The following is a 25849-nucleotide window of genomic DNA, read 5'->3' as shown; positions in this document are numbered from 1 at the left end:
TGCTTAAATAAAGTCAATGTTTAATGCAGGATGGTTAATTCTGTAATTACTGTTGTGAAGACCTGAGCACCTCTCTTGTGACATTAAGATGCACAGCTTACTGACACAAGAAGTCACAAAAAGCCTAATGCTATTGACTGGCAATAACTGATTTTCTAGTCTTTCTACAACTGATTAATTAGTACTCAGGGAAATAGATGTTTTTAATAAAACATATTTTGAAACTCTAACCTATGGTAAGTAACTACACTTAGGTGAAGCATAGAAGCAGAGCAGAAACTGCTAAAAATGACAGCTCTGTACTTACTGGGTGACTTTCTATTTTTGTAGATTTTTTTCAAATAATTTTTTTTTCCTGTTGTAATAATTTAGAGTAATTATTAAAAAAATTAGATTTAGCCAAAGATATATGTTTGTGTATTATAATATTGTAAATCTTGGAATTGTCTGTCTAAATCAAAAAAATAGATTTGGATTATGACGGTAAGTAGCCCAAACAGTACATGGCTGATTGTTTTTTTGTTTTTTTTTTTTTTTTTTTTTTTTAAACTGAAATATACAAATTGCGCAAAACATATTGTGATGGAAGAGGATCACAAGTAACAATTTTTTTAGTACATCAGAATGACTGACGAAACAACTGCCTGAGCTTTAATCACGTCAAATTCAGATAAAATAGTCAATTTATAACATTATAAAAACTCTGAAAATACTGCAGTTGTTCTATGGTGCACGCAATGCCAATTGTAGGAGAATATTTCTGTCAGTTGCACACTTTAGAAAAGAATAAAAGTATTGAGTTAAACTTAGAGCATGGTACTATGATTATACCTGTTTCAACAAAGTGTAGTTGGATCCATCAGTGCTAATTTTTCTTATTTCATGATGATCAGCCAGAATTAAGAAAGGTTCCTCATCTAAACCCCGGGAGAAAGAATATATTAGACTAGCTTTTACGTTAATTTATGGAAAATCAGGAATACAATGCTGAAATACAGATGGGTTTGAAAAATAAATGTTACATGCTCTGATCAATGTTATGGATGAAAGAAATATTTAAAACATTCAAATGTTCCAAGAAAGATCAATGATGCAGTATAAAAGTGAACAAAGCAATCAATTAGTATACCTTACAATGTAATTCAATTTTTTTGCCTTTGCAATGTGGGAACCATATTGTATTTTATGTTAATGTCAGAGATCAAATTTGAAATATATTTCATACCACTTGTTTTAATTTCAACATTCACTTTCAAATTATCACTAAGACTATTATTTGTTATGGTTGCAAACCAAGCATGTTTTGACCATTGCTTTCTGAGATTTCAATACTCTGAACACTATAGACATAAAGAAACAAGTATTTGGACAAACCTTGATTCTCTAATTCTGAACTGAAGCCAGATTCGGCTTTTTTACCCCTGATTTTCAAGTTTATCAAAAAATATTCCTTCAAATACTCATTCATGCCATCACTTTGAAACATCTCTGAGACTGACATACACAATAGTTAAAAAAATTAAATATTTATATTTTAAAAAAAGCCCTCTTTATTTTAGCTCTATTAATAGAGACTTCAGCTAAAATTAAAAAAAAATTACTACTAATAAATAAAAATTTATGTAAGACTTGTATCTACTGCTCATACATTCTGTAATGCAATGTGTTGTCCAGCCTACTCTGAGCTTGTACTGCATTCATTGTACCACCTTGCTTGCATTTTATGTTCAACACAAGACATTCTCCAGTTCTTAAATAAGCTGAGACATCATCCCCAGCACTGACTGTTAGTGGTTTGTGGAGAACAGCTGTAATGCTCTGCTCTGTTGTAAAGAGTTCAAGGCAATTTATGCAAGAAATCAGCATTAGTCCAAACATTCTCATGGTGGCACCTCCATGCAGCACAACCATACTTGCCACAGCACAAAGAGCTTTGTCATGATCATTTTTGAAGTTTGATGTATTACAAATCCAATAAACTGTACAATGATGTGTTCCAGCTCTCTTTCTCATTTGAGTGATCTATGGCTTCTAAATGTACAAGTGGCTTGCACAGCATGAGATAGGAGTGAAGCAAAAAACAGACACTGTATTTCTGCCCTCTCCTGTGTTTCCTCTGATTACTCAAGGAAGCACCTGAGACAGGAATATGAGGCAGGCAGAGGTTCCAGTCTTCTCATTTGGAAAGAAAATAGAAGTTTTTTGATATTTAAAAACAAAACACAAACAAACAACTTTGTGCAAGACTGGAATAAGGAGAAGTCTGCTCAAGCTGAAGATTGCCTGCACTATGAAGGAAATCCAGCAGAATGCAGTAATGGGGTTTTTGTTTCTTTCCTGTTGACATTTTGCTCTTCCTTTCACTGATCTAGCAAATCCTACTCACTGAAGCACATAAAAATAACATCAGTGGCATACACAGAGGGGTGAGGAAATAACCAATGTTCTTATAGACCTTGAACTTTACTGTGTATTATGTACCAGACAGGAGGATTTCATATGCTATAGAAAAAACGGATTTTGCAATTTCTATTATTTTTTCCTGTTCTCCTTTTCATACCAGGAAGTTTGAAGTACATGCTAATATTCTAAAGTTGATGAAATAAAACAGCGGAAGTCTTTTACACACTTATCATAAACATACTATTATCACGTGACTCAGAAGTAGAATTAAGTGTTGTATTTTAACTTTCCTAATACTTTTTCTAATAAAGTTACTAATTCAAACTTTCATACTCCACTGTAACTATTCACTACAAATGATCTGAGCACAATACATACTAAAAATAGAACTTATTATTACATTCAGACATTGAATCACATTCCTGAAGAAGTAGTGTGCTTCAAAGTAACTCTGTTTATCTTGCATAAAAGGGTAACACAGACCTTGGGGCTAAGGTATTTCACAAATTATTTGGATACAGCCATTGATTAAAAAAAACAGAAGCGATACCTGAAAGGGATTTGCAGCCATTTAGGTTATCAGGCTGTACTTCATACCCATCCGTACACAAACATTTGTAGGTTCCATATGTATTGATGCATTGCTGGCTACAGGGAAACCCAGATGAACATTCATCAATGTCTATACATGTTTTGCCATCATCCTTCAGCAGGAATCCAGGCCAGCATTTGCACTGGGAAAGAAAAACAAATACATACATTTTGAATTACTCATTGTTTCTGTTTGTTATCTTATGTACTTTCTTCTGTATGCGTTAGCATCATAAACTTTTTCATGTAGTCACAGTTTTTCAACTAATATCTTAATTACATTGCTATTTATACTGTTTACAGGCAGACATACTTACATTTCTTTTCAACTATCGTTGGTGTGATTTTAAGTACCATTCCCTCCCCAAATACCCCTGTAGATTAAGTAATTATTCTTTCTTCTTTAACTGAAGAAAAAGTAAAACACATTTTCTCAAAAATATGGAAAGGATTCCTCCATGAAAATAATGATGGACGGACCCTTTGGAGTTCTTTATTTCCAAGTATGCATGTGCTTCTTGGTAAAGAAATACACTTTTTAATAAATTTTCCTGAAGCATTGATAACATCTAGCATTCTGTGTAACAGTTACAGTAACGTGAATCTTGAAGCTGATTTTTATTGGGGCCTGATGATCACCGTGGAAAGCTTATCACACACAATGTGAGTGATGTAAATACAACTGGGTAGAGGGGTTTTGAAACAGGGGCACAGTTTCATCAATAGAAAACTTCGTGTCATGTTCCCTCCTTTATTCTCTGTATTATTCTCTGCAGAGACCCATGACATGCTTTCTCCACAATGATGCTACTTCAGCAAGGGTTTTGCTGCACGCAACCTAGTCTCCAGCTATTCTCCAGCTCTCTAGTCTATGGCCTCCTGATCAGGACATGGTTTCAGAGGTTTGAATACTTTTAGAGCTAAGCCATGTTGGACAGATTTTATTTAGTTCTCAGTGGGACAATATTCTTTCAAAAAGATGAAACATTTAGGAGTGTAGTTAGGGTTACTACAGAGTTAAAACCCTGAAAAAATCTGTCTTCTATTCTCAGTTTTTATGTACAGGTTATTGCAGTCAGTGGTTAGGGTTTACATAATACCCAAGAAGTATTCCTTTCTATGTCTCAAGGCCAAAGAACAGGTTCAGGTGATTCAGAAAACACCATCACATGCAGACAACAGTTTTATTCTGCAACTCAGGCAATTATACTTTGTTTAAGTATTTCTGTAAGTGTCTTTGACTTAGGAAAAAAAATGAAGAAAACTGTTATTCCTACTATTCACGCCTATGTGTTTTCCTGTTTCACAAGTGATTTCAGTGCTCTGTATATATCAGATTTGTTGTATTTAAAGGATTGTATATTCTTTTCCATAGGTTTAAAGTATGCATTTTACCCGTTTTTTTTATACAATTGGCAATTGTTTGCTTACTGGAAATAAAAATTTGAATGTTCTTACTATGGTAGGTAAGCTACTTCATTACACTGGAGCTTTATTATAATCATGCAGTATTTAAGAAACAGTTAAGAATTAAGAATTTGCATTACACCACGCCACGTTTTGTAATTATTCACCTTGTATCCAACAGGAAGATCCTGACAATCTTGAGAACAGCCGCTAACTTTCTTACTGAGGCATTCATTAATGTGGCAGCTTTTCTCATCAGATCCATCACTACAATCTTCTTTGTTATCACATACATCACTTTGAGGAATACACTTGCCATTCTTGCACATAAAAAAAGAGCTGTTACATGACTGCTCTGGAAAACAAAAAAAGAGAACACAACTTTGTGTAGTCTATTAATATTTGGAATGAATTTTCTCATGGGCCAGCTGCAATGTGTGCATATGAGATGAAACAATTGTATAAAACCTGAATATTAATTTCTTATTGATGGTATTATAATACCTTTTCACATTTCAGTGTTTAAAGGTTTATTTCTCTCCTGGAAAATGCATGAATACTTATTCCCTCCTACACATTTGTTTTCATTTAATTGAGAATCCTCTACATTATCTCTGCACAAAACATAGTTCTATAGTTTACAAAACTTAAAAAGCATGGCTTCTCTCCCCTCTGGATGCTGAGGTGTTTAGTAACATGACTGACTGAGTTCTGACGCATTCCTTGTCTGAGGACATGTTTTTTTTCCTTTTTGGCAAAACTTGAATACGTCAGCTCAGTTACATTCAGGTTCTGCAAATCAGAATCAGAACACTTATAGTTAAAGCAGGTATGTTGCCTTACCTCAAAGCAAATGAGTGATTTCCATAAAAATTGGTATAAAGGACTAGGCTACTGTACAATCAAGTTGTAAGATCTAGACAGAAGAATTGGTGTTTCAAAAAGCCACAGACTAGGATATGATATACACACCAGGATTAATTTTCCACTCAAAAACCAGTCAGACCTCAGCAAACTTATGCCAGTAGAAAATATCAATAAAACAAATCACATTTGGTCAGTAATTTGCTAATAAAAATTGACCCGTTTTTAATATAGCAAGAACAACCTAACATCCCCCTTTGTATGATCTCCTTCTGTGTGATGAGCATATTAAATATATTAAACATTATCAGGCCAAGCTATAAACTTTGACAATAATTACATTAATATCATCTCATTTTAGTACTAACAGAATTTATGCATTAATGAACTAGCAGCCATCTTACACCATAGGAACAGATGGCTTGAACTTTGTGAGCTGAGGTTTTGGATGCTGAGGACTGACAACACATTCTCCTTGCAAGACATAAGGAATATCCCCATGAAAGCACTGGAGATTTAAGTGACGAGGTTTTACATCTGCCTATCTACAATCCTAAACCATTGCTTTCAAAAAAGAAAGGTCACACACGTTATTCAAAAAATTAAATACGAACCTGAACTTTTGCATTTTGTGTTTATAGGTGCTTCATCAGAATGGTCTGGGCAGTCAAAATCACCGTCACATTGCCACTGGGAATTTAACAGACACCTTCCATCAGCACAAGTGAACTCTCCAGGACGACAGTGACGATACCCTAGAAATACAGCAATCAATGACTTCATACTTTGCTTCGTACTTTCGACATAAAATTTTGCATATACAAGGCAACGTAAGTAAAAGTATCTTTTGTTCCGTAAAAAGATACAAAGCATTATATGCTTATACATAGGTGTCTACCAACAAAGACAGAAATCAAATGTCTCTTAGGCAGCACAGTATAGTCATGAAAAAATTCCCACATACGTAAAACATATTTATGCAGCTCCCGGTCATAAATACATTTTTTTTTAGGTGTAATTTAACTTTTTGCTATTATTAGGAAATAGCTTTCTAAGAGACATTTTAGAAATTACTATACCTAGCAAATATTTTTGTGATATGCTTACTACTATACACTTTCCCTTTAAAACATGCAGAACACTAATCATTTTAACCACACTAAACATGCTTTTTCTAACAGGGCCACAAAATCAATATATATAAAATGTATACATTTTCAAAGTTAAAGTGGATTTCTAACAGATAGTTTTAAAATATAATGAAGTAAAGAAACCACAGACAGGCATTTGCTTCTGAGAACACAGCTGAGAACAAACAAAGCAGTAGAAAAATTTAGAAAAGTGAGCACAAATTTTGTTTTTTCTATTCAATTTTGAAACACAAAAGCTGAAAAATTCCCAGAGGGAAAATCACCTTCTCTTGGTAAAATATTTACTTGTAAGATTCATTACACTAAACCAACTACTAGAAAAACCTTATATTCCTGTTTGAGAAAGAAAAGTGTAACTTTTCCTGTATTCTATGTGTACAAATTCTGCCTCAAATAATCTGTAGTCCTTCAAAAGAACCTTGAAAGCAAGCCTTGATTTAGTTTAAAACTCAAGAAAAAAAATGAAGTAAATCTGGTTATAATTAAGAATTACATAGCAACACTCATTCTGATTATGAAGAATGATTTTGCAACTTTTTTGAAAAAAATCCAAATTATGTTGAATTATGTTTAACATTCTTTCCCCTTGAAAAAAAAAATGCCGGTTTTAAGCTCAAAAATTTTGATTCTTCCAAGAAATATATCCAAATTATAGTAATTACTGAAGCTGCGAACATCTAAAACTGATAACTTGCTACTCTCTAGAAGTAGAAAGTTAGTATTTGTTCTTTTTTTCCTAATTACTGTATTTCCTGCTATCTCGTACAGCTTTTTTTCTGATAGCAGGTGGAGACGTAACATTTTACTGTCTGGGGTGAGATACCTGTCTCCATCAAGAGTTTTAAACCTCCTGTATAGATAGCTTTAGTTGTCATTTAGAAATGTGTTAATGTACTACTTTCAAAATGCAATATGTTATTATATCAATTACAAACATTACTTGGAATTCAAATAATTCTGTGGTCTCCTGAAGGTGGTTTTTTTTTTCCTCTTTTTTACATATACCATGCTTGAAAGAAGATAGGCTGGCTTGATACAGAAAAATGGTGAAGGTTTTAGGTTGTCTGAGACACCTTTGAGTGCAAGATTTTACAGACCTCATGTCTGCAGCACTTCACAAGTATGTCATCATCAGAAAGGTCATTACAAATGTGCAGAACAAGGGCTTCTGCTTAAACTTGCCTCTGCTCTGGATGACAGGACATAAAGAAACTGGAAACTGAAACAAGAAAATCCTTCCTATTCCTGTATCTGTCTTTTGATGAGCCACATAAACAAAGTATTTCATCATCTTGATGATATTTCATATTCTTCAATAGAGTTCATAAATATTTTTTTTAATTTCCAAGAACATAAGAAATACATTACAGGATGAGACAGTGGCTCATCTAGCTCAGTATTCTGTCAGCAATAGGAGATGCAATTTAGGGAGAGTGTATTTTTTTCTCATGCTCTCCCCAGCTTGAATTATTGCTGGTTTTTTGTTTACAAATAATTAATTATTAAAATCTCATTAAAAAGACGGGATTATACAATGGAATCAAAACTTGTATCAAAGAAATTTTCAAGGATTAGGATGACTGTGAACTTTTAAAATCTGTTTAGATGCAAATTCTGATACAAGTAAAAACTGGTTACTCCAATCACCAGTCCCATTTTTATATTATAGCTGATTAATACTCTACAAAAAACAAGAAAATATACCTTTCAATGATACAGATGGAAAAAAAAATATCTAGATTTTTAAATGGATTCCTTTAATTCAGCTTTTAGGAATATATTTCAAATCAAATTTCATCCCCTTCAGTAGACTGACTGCTGAAGAATATCTTTTTTTTTTTTTTTGCTATCAAGATGCAAAGGTCTAGAATCTAATAGAGCTATGATCAGGCTACCTAGTTTGCAGTCAGATCAGAAATCACAAGTTTAAAATCTTGGTGAATTAGGCAGTTTACTTTTATAGCCTGACAACACCTTGAAAAGTGTGTTTTGGAATTTGATCCCTACTCTCTACAAATAGTTCCCTTTCTCATAAAAGAATGTAACCCTTTCCTAAAATTACAGTATAATGAGTTTACCACACTAGTCACACACTAAGGTGTGTATTTGATTACCAGCTAAGAGAAAATTGCATTAAAGCAGTGCAATACATAACAAATGTTGCTGTAGATTTCAGTTTACTCAGCAGAAATTAAATAGAAGCAGTGCCTGAAGGCAGGTCCATACTACAATTCGATCAGGAGTTTGTACATCTTCTGCTTCTGTTGCTGTTTCCTCCTTCTGTCTCTTTCCAAAAGTCTGTCAAACTATCACTATTTATTTGTTAGTATTTTAAGGGACCACACATGTATATGATGCTATAGAAAACAAATTAAATACAACAGCAAGAAATCATAAACATGCAGAAAAAAATGCACCTATTTCCCAAGTTTGTGACTGTTTAGTTCTAAATACTAAATTTAAGAATTGAAGACTGCTTCAAAGTAAAATCTGATCATAAATGTTCTCCTACTCCCCCCACCATTCAACTTGATCATATAGTGCTAAATAGAAAAACAAACCCATAATGAGACACTTTCTACAAAGGGTTCTGGCACGCATAAGCTATTACTAACGGAGGAAATAGTTTACAGTTTCTTTATTGTGTGGGTCCCCTCTCATGGCCTCCTTTCGGCAAAATGGCCTGGAGAACCAGAGCTGTTAAGACAGCAATGCGAGTGTAACAGCATGTGCGTCGAACCTGGCAGGATGGGCACACCAAGCGGAGTTGCCTACCTGACCTCATGGAGAGCTACAGCCCTCTGTGGACTTGTGGCCATGTGTGCTAGTAAGCCCCTGTCCCAGGCTGGGGCAGAAGGTGCCTGTAACTCTGTTCTGTGTGTTCAGAACTTTTTAGGACTAGTTATAAAATGGTGTTTAAAAATGCATAAAATATATCAATGTTTTGCAGGTGTGATTTACCCATTGCATTGCTGCTATTGATATTGAATGTAGAGTTCACTGATTTCCAATTAGTTATCTGTCATTAACAAATCAACGACACGCTTTGATCCTGATTTGGTTTAAACGACATGAACTAAACAGTTTTTCCCTACAATAGCTTATTGTTGCAAACTGCTCCTTTCAAAACACCACGTAGTTTATATAAGTGAAAAGCAAATGGAGTTTGCTGGGAAAGGCGTGCTTGTCCCCTTCCTTCTTCAAGGATCTACAAGTCTACGCTGGCAAGTGGTGTAGCGCAGCAAGGAAGGAGCAGTAGAATGAAACAGCTGGTAATGAGAACCCAATATCCACACTAGATGCACTTCAGGATTTTAGTTCACACTAGCTCTCTTCTGCTCTTGGGGACTTCATGCCCACTACTGGCTGAAGTATATTAGCTGGCTCAGCTTCAGAGGTTTTTTGTTGCTTTTCTCCTATCAGTTCACTTGCTTCAACACTGCTCCATGTGAGCCAAAACACAGTACGTGGGGGAGAGTGGAGGATTCACTTCAAAGATGCTCTCCTGATTCTGACCTATTTAATGATGATGCGTCAGGAATGGCTGTTGTCACTTAAGTACCAGCCTACTTCTGGTGAGCATAGAGAGAAAGGATGATTTGATGACTGCCCAACTCATCACAGGAGCAGATTTTTTCCATGTCATGTATAGTTCTAAGTGATGTTAATGAAATCTGTTCTTTATATGACCAGCAAACACCAAAGTTCTTATTTGCTACATTATATTATTTTCCTAGGATGTTCCATTACATGTTCGACTCATACTTTACATGACAAATTTTACTAAATGCAAATACTGAACATGCTTTTTCTTACAATCTTTGGATGTCTACTTACTTCCTTTATGCACATACACTATTTCAGGTGGTGTGTACAATAGAAATGCCTAAAATACATAGCTAGCTATTTTCTGCTGTGGTTCTCCTCACTTGAGCACATTTCATAGAGGCAATATAGATTTTAACTGCACAAAAACAGCCATGATAAGCAATAATTTGTCTTTTTGGGCAGAATATTTGCTCTGTATTTTCCATAAATATTTTTTATATAGATGAATGTTTCTGACTATGGCCTAGATATACTGTACAGACATTCACATATGCGAATAATATACATTCATATGAATGGTGAAAATTAAACATTCACATATGGCTTTAGTTGATATCATTTAACCGCAGTGATAATAATGACAGATGTTTCACTATTTAATAGAAAAAAACGTGTATAGAGACAAGAACAAAAAAATACATAAAAAAGATATACATAATGAACAAGAAATTATAGACTGTACATTTTAAATTCTGTTAAATGTTATCAACTGTAAGTCAAAACTACAGCAAATAATTTGCCACTGTAGCTCCAGCTCCAAGTTAATACCAAGTTGCATTCATTAATGCATAGTTAACATGAAAACAATTTTAAAAAGCAAAGAGCTTTCTTTTTCAATAGTGACTTCAAGTAACAGACCTTGCAGAAGGCCTTACAGTTAACAGTCTGAAATTTTTCTGTTTACTCCGGTTTTATTATACTTGCCACATTCCAGAGATTCATCTGATCCATCTCCACAGTCATCATCATGGTCACATACAAACTGTTTGGGAATGCAGACTTTGTTATGGCACATGAAAGCATTCTCGTCACAAGTGTTATTAGGAGCTAAGGAAAACACAACACATAAAAATGAATGAAATTGAGAACAGTAAGATATACAGCCGTTTTCTTACAGAAAGATAAAATAAGAAGTAGCTAATCTGAGTGGATTCAATGGAAATAACCATAACTTTTGAGTCATACAAAGAGCACCACACAATTCAATAGCAGAAAAAGCTATTCATCACTGCAAAGATAGCTAAAGAAGTAAGGATAGCTAAAATCTCATGTAATCCAAGACAGAAAGGCTTCAGAAGTTGACGCTGTCTAGAACTAACTTAAGGTCTGCCTCTGAGGAAAAGAACATTTGGGAAGTGCAGATGTCCCTCCTATGTTACCCTGCTCCTGAACAAAAGCAGCTCTTTAAAATCCGTAAATACTCAAAATATAATTCAGCCTAGAAATGGTGATAGAATATGCACTCAGTGGACAGAATATATTTGAATATTTTTAACCTATACCATTTTTATATACATTAATAAAACAAAACCCCTAATGAAACTACTACTGAACTCCTGACACTTAATAGAAATCTAGCTCATAAGACTGGAAGTAATAGTTTATAGGGCCAGAGATGTCAAGATCTGAACAATTAGCCACAGTAAATTGGAGACAGAACTGTACCTCCCTTTTTGATGTACAACCTCCCTGACACGCAGCAGCATTATCTTTAGGAATAAAACTGCATAGTCAATAATGTGCTAATTTTCATTAGTAAACATGCTGTATAATGTCTATGACACGACATGACACACATACTGATCTTCAGCTGGCATGCCTCAGTATATATATTAACAAAACCTGAAGGTGTTAGGCCGATTAAAACGTTGAAGGATCCTGGCATGTATGCTCACGTGGTCCATCCGCCTTTACAGTATAAGGGTTTGATATTACAGACACAAACAGCATCTGGATATTGTAAAGCCAAAACTACCAACAAAAGAAATACTACACATTTTTAACATGCAAACATACCACAGCCTGCTGTCGACAGTTCATCGCTTCCGTTAGGACAGTCTCTTTCACCGTCACATAGCCAGTGTTGGGGAACACAGGCATGGGAGCCTAAGCAACTGAACGTATCCGCTGCACAGGTCACTGAACCTGAAAAAATATTACATGTGAGTCTTGAACATGTTCTTATTGATTTTTTTATTTTTTTTTTAAGGTAATGGACAATGACTGGATAAGGTTTTTTTATTTTAAAATAAAGCTGAAAGAAGATTTTGTTCTGCACAGTATGGTAAACATACCGGCTAAGACTGTATTTTACAGTAAAATTTCTTCCATTCTTTTCATTTAGTCAATCTCTTAAATTTTCTGCAAGTAAATTTAATTTACCATACTTGATGAAAACTATCCAGCAGAATAACTTTCCAAGCCAATTTCAGTCTTTATGTTTGACTGCATGTTTGGACTGACCAAACAAAGGAACTAATATTGTAAACTGCATAATCCTCACATCACTATACTCTATGCCAGGAGGCTAAAGGTACTCAAAACTTGCATGAGTCAGCCCCATGCAGAAAAGAACAATGTGCACCAAGTACAATAGCAGTGGGAGTGAGAAGATGCCTGACAGTTCTAATGCAAGTAACTCAACATATTGTTTATTTCACAGGCTTTTCTCCAGATACGAATATTATATACTAGGATTTATTTTACTCTGAAAATAAACTTTGGCGCAATCCATCACTTAATGTATTCTCTTAGATAAGTTAAATATACTTCACTAAAAAGTGTATTTTCTACTAATTTTAATTAGAAATCAATAAATAGTAAAACAAATTTTAAAAATGTATTTTTTGTACTATTCATGCAAGAGAAAGACAACTTTTGTTTACTTATACTCATTTGCCATTTTTTGATACTTCTGAAGTTAAACTTTACGTTAAAAAATACTGATTTTGTAAGACTGAAAAATCTCAAGTCATCTTGATCTCTCTTTTCTTCTTACAGTTCAGATCTGCCTCCTGTTCCTAAGCAGAAATACAGGCTTAACTCCGCACTTTTCGTAACTGGTGTGGATTTTTCCCTCTTCAAGAGATGGCCTACAATTTTATGGGTGGGCTTTCTTCTAGTAAGAGATCTACAATGTATTGCAAGTTGAGATATCAAAAGAAGTAATTCTAAATAACCTTAAAAGGAAAAAAAAAAAAGGTATGTTGTAGTGACACTTTACAATTTGCTGGCCTTTGTTCCCCCCTCCCTTTTTCTATTTTCTGCTCTAAGTTTCCTATTAAACTTCAGGCCTTGATGTTTTTTAGGGTTTCACATTGTTCCATAGCAGTCCCAGATGAGGTGCTTGTCTCCTTATTTCACACCTTCTCCTTTTCCTAGGGGAGAGAGGCAGAGAGAAATCTTCCCCTTCAAACAGACATTGTCCTCAACTCCCCAGTCCTCAGCATGACCTGAATACCATGAAAAAATATATTGTAGATGGATGTCACCTTGAAGATAATGTAGTAATTCGTTCATATTTTGCCATATTAGAACAGTGTAATTTCCACCTTCATCCTTTTCTATTTTTGGAACTTCTACATCTGTGTTTGATTAAGAAACCATTTTAACAAACCACAACTCTGAACATAAGCTGAAGAGATTTCTTCTCTACCTAATACTTCCAGTAAAGTTATCAACAATATTTTTACTATGGTATCACACATGAAATATGGAAGAAAATTCTCTTTGTTGAATGGACTTTAAGTAAGAGGATTTTTGAAAAGAAACAAATATTTAAGAGTTAAAAGTTGAAATTTTAAAAAGAAAATCTTGAAATACAGCATAGATAAAGATGGAAACGAAGTATAAAATATCATGAAATCATGACAGTTTGATGACACAATGTGATTTTCTTTTGAAAAGAATTCACTAACACTGTTCCAATCAACCGAGCCCCAGAATGAAAATAAAATTTTCAATTCCTTATGCAATTTGAAGGGTTGGGGATTTCAAGCGGAATATTATGCAGCAATGCTTATGACTGCATATACAAAAATTTAAAAGCAATAGGAGAAATGGGGGAAAAAAGAAAAACTTTAGAGTCTTCAGGCACCTACCACTGAAACGTAAAACTCAAATAGCTATACAGGGGTTTTACCTCAAGGATGAGAACTGGAGAAAAGTTTGGTTTTCCTTTTGCCCATGCCCATGTCTTCACTGGTAGACTACACACAAATTATACAGTCCCCATAAAAAGGCATCTAGCTGCCGGTTGGAGTGGATAGCCTCTAATACCCTATCCTTAAAGCACAGGCTCTTCGGAGTCGTTGTACTTGTTCCCTTTCCACCACCTTCCTGGATCACTTGGTCTCTTTCAGTATGTATGATCTGACACAATACAGAACTAAAATTATTCTACTTACCACAAATAGCATCACTTTCATCTAAACCATCTCCACAGTCATCCTCTCCATCGCAAGTCCATTGCTTAGAGATGCATTTGTTTGCAGAGCAAGCAAACTGATTCCATGAACAAGACGAATCTAGGAATGACACCAGCCACTGCATTTGTTAGGTTCACAACAGCACTATGTTCCCTGCATTTTCTAGCATAGTTCAGGAATCTCCACACTGCTCCTTTCTGCCTCCCAATTTTAGTGTATTAAAACACAGTATAATCCTAATCTCAGTATTCAGGATGTTACCAGTTTGTCTAAGAGTTTGCATTGACCAATTTATTTATAAAAATGAATAAATAAATAAATAGTAAAACATTCAAAATGCTTACATTCTAATATTTTAAAACATCTTGCTAGTGGGATGAGGACAAACACTTTAAAAACATAAATCCGGTTTGTGTATTTCACACGGATGTTGTTATAGCTATAGTGAACTGCTTTGTTTTGGTAGTAGGGCAGAGATGTCGCTGTCCAAATTTTCCAACACAGCCTTCCTCTTTGTATTGCAGTATTTCCTTGCATCTTTAAAAGATTTCATGTTCTTTTCTCTCACAAGAAAACTTGCTGTGTATTTACGTTTTGTTGTCCCATTTACACTTTTGTATACATTGAAAACAACAACACACTTCTTCATTTCAAAAATCAGTCTGCACAACTGTTCTAAGTGCTACTATTATGACCTCTCCTGAAAGCTCAAATTATCTGCTTTTCCCAAACTTACTTCTTTAAGAATAAAATTTATTTTATTTTAACTGATGACAACAAATTTTAATATTAACAATAAAAAGAATTTTAGGTAATACAATCTGAATTTAAAAGTAAAGTGTTGTAACAACTGCCTCAAAACGGGCAAGAGTAGGGAAAAAAGAATGTACTAAACCCCCTTCCCTTTCTCCCGCAAAAATTAGCTAATAGGTTTTACAATATTGCATACAAGTATGTATGTGTAATAAAACCTGGAAATGGAAACACTGAGTTACACTTGATGAATGCGGTCATCACATCGTGTGGTCAACATGAAACCTTCTGATTTCCACAGCGCACAGTAGTTCCTAATGTTGAAGTTGTAAGATGTATATATATAATGTAAACTGCAAACCAAGCATGGAAGCACTTTAATGGAAACAGGGCCATGAAGAGAGTAACATATACCCTTCAGTCATGTTAAGTGGTAAAGCAAAATAAAAAAAGGAATAAACAAATTTCAGGTTTTATTTCAATGAGGAATAGGAAAACTTGATATGCTTTTGCTGTTCTGCTTCAATTTAATTACAGAAATAATCCATTCAGGTATTCCATACAAATTCAAGTTAAAAGACCATCTCTCACTATGAGCCAATCATAGCGTCTATCATAGACACTACCTCATTGTGACACTAAGTATCTTAAAAGATCTGAGTCAGAACAGACCCTTAACCTGGTTCACAGTTTATGCTGTATTTTATTCACATCACTTTTGTTGTTACTTTAAATAATTATACCTGTATGGGCTCTGATGCAAAGAAATGTCTATTTTTATGTCATAAAGGTCTATTTTGGTTACTTCTTGTTGGGGTCACAAGACAGTGATAAGAACTAATTACATCTATAGAACTGTGCTAATGAGGAATTATGAAGAATTACTGATTTTTTTATATATTAAAGCAATAGAAAAATCTGTATACAAATATATCTTTAGGAGAAAAAAAAATTGATAGGACTTTCATTCTGGCATGAGATAGGGTTTAAGATATTGGCAGCATGAAGTATTAGGAAGTTGAATCTGAAAAATGTAGTATTAAAGTCCTTTTTCTTTAGTTCTAGATTCAATATCTGAGATATAAACACACAATTCTTTTTGTTTTCAAAGTTCATTAGTGATTACAGAAATACAGATAAGATAAAATGCTCACCACAGTGCAATTCATCTACTCCATCCTCACAGTCTTTCTGCCCATCACAAAGCCAGGTGGTCAGAATACATCTCCCACTAGGACAACCAAAATAATTTTCTTCACATGTGGGTTTGTTTTGAACTGTGATAAAATAAAGAATGTAATGTAAAATGGTCTCTACTAGTATGATTAGGAGCCTAATATATTTCTGCTTAATTTCTGAATACTAATGGACAACAAAGTGTTTATAACTATAAATGCAAAAAAATACTATTTATATTATTTAATTGTGTTCATACAAATTAAAAAAATAGTGATAGCTAAGTAGTTAAGGGAACTGAAACACTTCATTTATTTAGAGAAGGATCAGAGCACAGCTTCAAACTAGATGAAAAGGACTTATAGAGGAAAGTAGTTCAGTTTACAGGTTTTGAGCTCAGGTAGATCAACATTGCTGGTTGTTTTGCACCAGCTGAAGAAATTGCCCTTCTGATCTATCTGCTAGCATCTACAAGATAACCTAATTGGGGCAGTATTTTTGTCACATTCACTGGGATAAGCTACAAATCTGATGCATGCATTGACTAGCTGGAGTTATACCACTGATGTTGAAGCCAGAGATTTAGACTCTGTCACAAATGCAAAAGTTCTTCTTCCTTGCCTTTTTTCTTTGTAGAGCAGGAAAGTAATTTAAGATCTTACTTTTATGAATGCTTGGAAAATAGATGTGAGGAAAGAAAACATACCATGTATTTTAGTTTCATGATTTACACACAAGTATAAGTCTAATGAGTGGCACAGGTTATTTTCAAAATCTCAAGCAAGGTCTTTGCCTGGGAAAACCCAGGCAATATACACTAGTTCCAAGCACTGGAGATCACTGCCAAGGTTTCTATTACTCTTTTAATGTATTGGGGCTGTCGACACTGATTTTGTTCCCCCTGCCCCCTCTTAAAAAGAAAGTTAAAGTTACCATATTTATGGCTTCTATAGCTGTATGAATAAAAAAAAAAAAAAGAAAGAAGTGGGATGTTTATGATGACTGGGTAGATATTAAAGATTGTCTAAGTATAGCCACCCCTAAATGACTATTTTGCCTTAATTTTCTTTAAGAACTATGACACTGAACAAAGACTGTTAATGGGAACCATCATATTCATAATAGAAACAACACTCAAAAACTTAACGTTCCAAAGTTGGTCAGTTTTGAATGAAATGGCAAAGGGAAATCACATGTAGGGTGAATTGGAATGGTATTGCTTCCAAGTAAAGGGAGGAATGATCCAGGCAATTAGTCACACATCAAAATGATGGAACTTGTAGGCACACGTTTGAAAGACAGGATAAAGTAATACAAATAAATGGACGATGGAATAAAATGCAACATTAGTTTACTGAAGCTACAGCACACTGCCCTCAAAATCATCTTTGGTATGGAAAGAAACCCCTATAGACAAAGGAAATACAGTAAATTAAGCTATTCTGAGCTCAGTGAACCTTTATATACAGCAAATTCTAAAGAATTAGATAATCTGGAGAATATGGAGGATTAGAATGAAAACTATAATTTAATATGCATCTAGCTTATAGGGAGGATGAAAGTTCTTAATGTCAGGTTGATTGACATTAGTGCTGAAGTTCTAGGTTCCTTTTGGATCCTGGTAATATTTCATCAATAAAATTGGCACAAAATATCTGAGAATTCTAACAGAAGCTTTTGGTGACACAATGGGCTCATCACACATAAAAAGAGAGTATTAAATGGGAATAATCAGATGATGTTAATTAGTAGTCTAGCAAAAATGGATGGTAAGAACATAACACAAAATCAAAAGTTTTATTATTACTAACATCTATTAAGTAGTAAATATTTATTTTTACTCAACAATAATTCTTAGAAGAAAGAGAGAGGTACTGGTCACAGGAAGCAATTACAATCTAGAATGAGTCAGTTATGAAAACAAACATAAACAAAAATTTAAAATGTGTTTTCACTGATACAAAGCAAAAGTAAGCCTTCATATGATATACTGGATACCAGTCTGGTATATTCAAGAGAGATGCAGGTTGAGACAACTAAGATGACACAGATATCCTTATCTTGAAAGCAGGAATTTTAAAATGCCTTGGCTTATTTGCCATTGCAAGTAACGAGGAAGGATATGATTACTGAAGGACTACAAGGCCCTTCTCAGCATAAGAACAGCTATAAACTGGAACACATGTAAACTAGAAATTAAAAGAATGAATGAGGTTCTGGAAGGTGACAGTAATAGGAATACTATGAGCAAAAAACCACTACTAATTTTTAATTCTATAAATTTTTATATTAAAGCTCTAGGTGCAGGAGAGGAGATATAGGCTTGACATCCCCAGAGTTTTTTTGCTAGTGCACTGTCTTCAGTTGGATCAGAATTTCATAGGATGGGCTTAATCCTACAAATATGTATCAATAAACCTGTCTTCATTAAAGTATTCTCATTCTAAATACAGTTTATCACTTATTTATAGGTACATTTACATATTGTAGTTAATATTCTCAAATGAGAGGTTCTGAATAATAAAGAAGCAAACACATAAATGCCATCCTTCACTAAGTAAGAATTTAATATTGTGAATAATTCATTAGTTAACATTAAATATGGTATTACATGTCTCAAGGATTGAGGTTAAGGATTGTATAATCCCTAAAAAAATCCTACAACCCCAAACAGATTAGAAAATAAATATTTACTTATAATACAGCTAGCTATTAATACTCATTCATCAGTAAGAATTTGACTTTGTACAACACTTCAAAATTTAGGTAATCCAAATAACCTATGAAATAATAGAAAGCAGATTCTAAAATTGTGATTATGAGATAATGAGCATTTCTCAAGACTGCAGAAGAGACATTCAGAAAAACACTATACTCCTGCATGAGGGATCTTTCCCTCCATTGCTACTAGATAGGCTCAGAGGGCAGAAGTATTTAAACATTAAAAACTTTATGTTAACTTCTGAAGTTTATTAACACTCCGGTCATTCTGATAAAAATTGCATCATGAAGTCTCATGAAAGTAGAGGCATTCCTTCAAATTCATATATGCATATATCTTTAAAATGTATGTTTCTAATGTGTTAGTATTCTGCCTTCACATGAAAATCTGTCAGATGAGAAGTTAAAAAAATAGGACTTTCAAATATCAAGTAAGTTTGCTTCTTGTTTCTTCCATGTAAGATATTTCTCAGTTGTTCTTGTTGTTATTGGTTCCTTGCCCATCTCTATTTTAACAAATTTTTCACAATTCATTTTCCAAGACACTAAGATTATGGTGTGGTTTTGGTTTTTTGGGTTTTTTTACATGTCTTTCCCATAGGAGAGCAGAAAAAGGGAAAACGTAGAAAAGTAACACAATCTCCAGCTGTAAATACCTCTTCCTTTTCTGGAAGCCTATAATCTCAGCCCTGGGACTGGGATTCAAGTGTACCATGATCTCTTTGTACTGGCTGAAGACCAGAACAATCAACAAAAGCAAAATCCTGGATTCTACCCTGGCAGCCTACCCCAAGTACTTCAACAAAATAAAAGAGAAAGTTAAAAAAGTAAACAAAAAAAAAGAAATATCATCCACTAAAGTAGTAGCTAATAAAAGTTCCCGAGTGGTTATGCTGAAGCTTGATGAGCTTGACATTGTAATAACTGATGTTTTACTTAAATAAAAATGATTAATGACAGACCTAACCTTGAGGAACTAGAAAGCCAGACATTACAGTTTTCTTCAGAGAAATGCATTAGTAATTTGTAATAATTTGCATAATCTAATGAAACACAAAATAAAGATTGGTGAAAAAACAGCATTCAGCATTATATTAAAACTCTGTATTAAATAAAACAGTGTTGACTGAATAAACATTTTGCAACAGAATTAGAAAAAAGAAGCAGGAATACAGAAATATATTTTTCAAAAAAAGTAAATTAATTTTACTTTTTTTTTCTTTTTCACAGTTACCTGGGCATTTTAGTTCATCTGTATAATCTCCACAGTCATTAGATCCATCACATATCCATTCTGGCAGTATACAAAGTGAAGTTGAATTACAGCTAATAAATCCTGAAGATTTTATTCCGAGTTTATAGAAGTAAGCACAGTTTGTATTATCTGAAAAGAGGCAGTAAATTACTATATCACATCTAATACAGACTGAGAGCCTTATAGTTTGGTTTCCAGGTTTAGCTTGAGTTTGCGCAGACCATGCAGCTGCTGGTATCCAACTAGTAATGACTATGAATTAACTGCTATATAACAAGGAATAATCATGGAACAGATGCTACGATGAAGCACAAACACAAACTTACTACAGTTCTTTTCATCTGAAGCATCTGCACAATCAATGATCTGGTTGCACTGTGCTGATTTTCCAATGCAAATCCCATCTGCACAATGGAATTCTGTTGAAGCACACGTTGCATCTATAACATATGATTATAAAAGATGTAAATTTGTGTACTAAACAGACTCTTCAGATGCATATTATATGTATTGTGTTTAAACCTTCTACCTTTTAGGGTGAGGCATTCAGAGCACACTGAACCTTCCATAGCTAAATATTCAGTAGAAATATAAGGTCTAATAAACTTGAAAGCCTACATTTCTAATTTTAAAATTTATATTTTGAGCCTAAAAGTATCTCTCTAGATAATTCAACTCAATTTGAGATAATCGCATGTGAGGAAGCAAGAAGCACTTTCAGGATCATCTATGAATCTCTCACATTTCTTTCATGTAACACCAGGTTGGGGTTTTTGCCTGTATGCTTTTCCCTCTACTCACATTCACCTAAATGATTAAAATACATGCAGTGCTTTCAACAAAATGCTAGTTACCACAGCTACATAGGTTTTAGCTGTATATTGTGGAATAATTTTACCTCCAATCTTTCTGAATTATAACTAAGGATTTGTGTTGTCTGCTAGCTAGCCTTTATTCACTGGCTGATGCACAGATATAAATATTCATGTTTTAAGACATAAAAAGAAAACAATTCTGATATTAAAAGGAGAACACTCCTGGTAAGTTTTGCAAAGAACACAGACATTGCCATGCATCTAAGAAGCAAAGAAATAGAATACTAGCTACTTCAAAGAAGAAACAGTGCAGCAGATGCGGAGAAGAAATCGCCCATCTTTCAACCTTTCCATCTGTGGTAAAGATACTCTCTCATTTATTACTTCACAGAAGAAGCAGCAACTGTATTTTCAGAGTTTTCCACAGCCAAAACCATTCTCCTGCTAGAGGACTGTAGGTGTAAACCAAAATCAGTCTTCATATCAATCCCAACATATGCTTTCTCAAGCACACCACTGTGCACCTGCTTGTTTTTGAATTCTAATAAAACAAATCCCAGCACCAGTAATTCCAATAAAGTTATATGCATTTTGTAGCTACTTCTATTTACATACTAAGTATTTACAGAGCAATATTCTGAAATCACCTTGGAAGTAACTGTCATTTACCTTTACAGTCAAATTCATCAGAGTTGTCACCACAGTCATTTGCACCATCACATACTTTGTTACTTGAAACACAGCGATGATTAGAACATGGCTTGAAACCCTTCCGACAGCCTCTATTTTCTGGAAAGTTAAGTACAAGCACGTCATTTCATTTAGACACTTCATATATAATAGAAATAACCTTACATCAAAACCAGACAAACATTCCAGAAAAATATTTTAAATGAAAACGCATTTGAAGCTACAGCAAAAACTTCAGAAATTGTTCATTTATTGTCCAGCAGAACTTGGACTGTTAAACAGATGAAGAATAATAAATGAAGCATGATAAGAAAGAAGGAAAGAATGACAAAAATGAAAAAGGAAAGCCTAATTCCCAATTTTCATTATCTTGTGGTATAAAAAGCCCATACGCTTTCAATGCATTTGTTTTGACACACTTTTGTCTGCTGTATGACAATGTTTGTATATAGCATTAGTAACTCTATGATATTTGTCCTAAACCAAATTAGGAATAAATGGAGAGTAAAATAACAAAACATATTAGCAGAAAAGTTTCTGGATTTCTGAATACCAACACTGCAAGTGTTCTGCTCAAGTAGGTACACTGTTGAAGAATGTATAAATTTTATGTATGTTGACATCTTTGAAAATTCAGGAATTACTCACTAAAGCCCTAACCCTTGTATAAGTCAAGCTATGATAATAAATAAATAATGTCCATTGGATTAGTTAATAATAATGAGTCCAGCATACTGTACTTTACCAGAGTCAGAAAACAACGTACTTGTAACAGAAACAACAGAAAACAACAACTTGTACTGTATATGACCTAGTCCCTGACAGAATCACAGTTCTTCCTGCTTTTCCCATGTCTAGCAAAAAGTTCAGTATGGTTGATTTAAATCAGGCAAAATGTACACTGTCACACTGCAAATTCGTATCATGTCCTTCATAAAATTACATGGCAAATCCATGGAAAGACAAATTGTTGGATCTTGCATTTATATTTTCTCAGTATTGTAGAATAAAGCATAAAACAGTTTTAGCAGCTCAGTAAACCTCAAACAGACTACTGACATATAAGACAACTTCTCTGGAATGACAAGAAAGATTATTCTGAGATTCCTCACCATCTACAACTTTCTTGTTTGTTCCCAGATGACTTTCTCTCTATTCCTTCAACCTACTCTCCTAACAAAATAAAAGAAACTATATGAAACCTTAAGCTTTCTTCCATGAACTGTGAATGAAATAAATTACTAAAATTAATAGTAAAGCCAGAGAGTTTTAATCCATATAAAAATATAGCTAACTGGGGTTTTTTTGCTGGTGGTGTCATTTTTGTTTTGTTTTTAAATTACTTCTTATGTCTAAGCAAGATGCATACATAAATACAAATATATCAACACATACTTAGTAAGGAAACCTAAGAAGGAATTAATAGACATAAGTCATTTACTTTTCAGTGATTTGAAGCTGTCACTTGTAATTCAAGGGCCTTTCCCCCCGGTAAGATTCTTACTTCCTTGTCTGATGTGGGGTTTTTTTTTTTCAGATTCAAACAAACAAACCTCCTTAGTTATCTACTTGTGGATGATCTGATGGAATGTTACTGTTAGTTTTACATGACGTGATCAAAGTAATTATCACACAGAAGTCTGAAAGCTAACAGGGCTCAAATTGAAGATGAAAGAAGAAAAAAAAAATACATAGTATCAGTTGCTATACTCAGATGGATGGTGTTAATTTTTGTAAGGAAAAAGAAAACAGAAGAAAGATATTCCATTTCTTTTTTCCAGTGTCAACCTTGGCTATTATTCCAGTATCAACCTTGAAGTTGGACTCAATGATCCTTATGGGTCCCTTCCAGCTTGAGATATTCTATGATTCTATTAAAATGGCAGAGGTGAACTCCAGGAATTAAAGCAGACATTTTCATAAAACTATAGAGGTGGCAGGTATAAACATAATGGGTGGGTTTGAAAAGATATGAAAGTGTTCTTATGGGAAACAGAAGAGATACCAAGGCTGTGATATGAATATATAGAACAAGATAAAGGCCAAGAGTTACAGGCACACAGGTGGTTTCATTTAACATGCAGGACACATGAATTCACTAAGGTGACTCAGTGATTTAGGAAAATTATTTGAACAGTAGTGTTTTAGACACTGCAGCAGGCAAATGCAGTTGGACACAAAAAACCTGTAAGTGATTCAGTTAGTGATTATTAGAGAAAAAAAAGGAGAAGGATAGAATCCTTTGGGAAAAATATGAAAGAAAAGAGTAGACACCCTTGCATCTAACTTGCTGCACGATGCAGACTGTTGGTGGAAAGAATAATGATATAAACTTAAACAGATAATTCAGTGGAAGTATTTCTATTACACAGCCATTTTTGTATTTTGTAATACCTCTATTATGGTGTTTTCTATTCACGATCAGAGAAAATCTTATTAAATACAGAAAACTAAATCAAAATTGCTAAGTTAAAGCTGAAAATAATTTTTCAAATTTGAAAAAGCAGCTAGCTGTGGTTTTAATTAGTTTTTTTTCAGAGACAGAAATATGAGAACATTTGAGACGCTTTTTTTAAAATATAAGTCAGTTAGTACATGATGTTTGGGAGGAAAATACATTCAGGTATAAGTAATTCTATCTGTATGTCAGGGTTTTTTTAATGTGCGAGTTGGCATTTTCTTCTTGTGCATCTTGGCAAGCAGTTGGTATGAATAAGTAGAAAAGTCACAGAGGAACCAATATAAACATGTATAACCAAAATAAGAATGTCAAGGTGAAACGTGTGGAAATACTTACCACAGTAGAAAAGTTTCTCATCAGACTTGTCCTTACAATGAGCAATGCCATCACAAGTCAGCTGATAATCAATGCATTCACCATTTCCACATTCAAACTCAGAATAAATGTTGCAAGTAGAATTTTTAGCTAAAAATAAAACATATTAACACATAATTTTTAATAGCTTTTACACTTAGTTAAAATGAGAAAAATGTTGGCTGCATTTAAAATATCTCCTACACCATTTTTGAAAACCTAAGTACAAAAAAACCTCACCATGGCATCAGAACTTAAAAGCTTCTACAGAGTGGTGGCCTGCAAGACTGCTATACTTCTCTGTAAATTTGTTGATATTATGCAGGATTGAGGACAGATACCTAAAGAGCAAACAATTTTCAGAAATTTTACGTTGGGGTGAATTCCAAACCAAGGTAAGAGAGAGTCTGTGAAAGAAAAATACATAGCCAAATATCTATGAAGGAACATGTAGTGAAGCAACTTAAAGGCAGCGATTCTGATAAGATGATGGCATCGTAACTACTGTGCTCAGCTGTCCTCTACCCACACATGCCTCTCCACAACCCCCAGCTTGTATGCAACCATTTCTTAATAGATGTTTAAAAAAACCTCTTCAACAGAGCACATCCAAGAGCAAGAAGTAAACACTTACCATTACCTAGCAGTTAATTTGAACTCTCAACTCTGTTTTGTGGCACTGTGTACCTGCTCAGTGTGTACCTAGGTACCAGCATCAATGTACTACATCTAATGTAGAAGATATAGCCTAACACACAATGAAGAAAACCTGCTGGTTTGTACTTTACTTATTTCTTTTTATTCACAAAAAAAACCCATTGGTAGACACGCAGAATTTTTGTGTTCTCGCCTTCTCAGAGTGGATGTTTTATCTATTATTTCAGAAGAGAACAAGATGTACATTTAAAATTTTGACTCCTGCTTTCTCTTGCATATAGATTTTTGTTTCTAACTGAACTAATAGCAAAAAGTATCACAAAATGTACACAGAACAACTTGGTTATGAACTTCGTGATAGTACATTTATTTCATGTGTATGGTTCTAAACAAAATATCAAACGAGAGAAAGGAGAAATATATAGGACAACTCAATAGGAAGAACAGGGAAATGATACCTAATTATTATGCTTTTTTTCTTGTTTGTATTATAATTACTTCAGCACAAATTCAGG

General features: G+C 34.0%; 1 protein-coding gene across 1 annotated transcript in view; it reads right to left on the bottom strand.

The window, feature by feature from the left end:
- Positions 1 to 25849, bottom strand: part of LRP1B (LDL receptor related protein 1B) — a 587356-nt gene that overhangs the window by 118217 nt on the left and 443290 nt on the right. The window contains exons 45-56 of the mRNA XM_059820081.1: positions 24660 to 24788; positions 21842 to 21961; positions 20684 to 20797; positions 20337 to 20486; positions 16360 to 16482; positions 14432 to 14551; positions 12042 to 12170; positions 10950 to 11072; positions 5880 to 6020; positions 4569 to 4756; positions 2954 to 3137; positions 832 to 917 (exon numbers count right to left, since the gene is read on the bottom strand). Coding sequence (XP_059676064.1) covers positions 832 to 917; positions 2954 to 3137; positions 4569 to 4756; positions 5880 to 6020; positions 10950 to 11072; positions 12042 to 12170; positions 14432 to 14551; positions 16360 to 16482; positions 20337 to 20486; positions 20684 to 20797; positions 21842 to 21961; positions 24660 to 24788 — 1607 coding nt within the window. The remainder of the gene's footprint in view (positions 1 to 831; positions 918 to 2953; positions 3138 to 4568; positions 4757 to 5879; positions 6021 to 10949; positions 11073 to 12041; positions 12171 to 14431; positions 14552 to 16359; positions 16483 to 20336; positions 20487 to 20683; positions 20798 to 21841; positions 21962 to 24659; positions 24789 to 25849) is intronic.

The sequence above is a fragment of the Gavia stellata genome, chromosome 8, assembly GCF_030936135.1.
Source record: "Gavia stellata isolate bGavSte3 chromosome 8, bGavSte3.hap2, whole genome shotgun sequence".
Lineage (NCBI taxonomy): Eukaryota > Metazoa > Chordata > Aves > Gaviiformes > Gaviidae > Gavia > Gavia stellata.
Note: the sequence above shows the minus strand (reverse complement) of the source record. Positions and strands in the feature narration are given on the sequence as shown.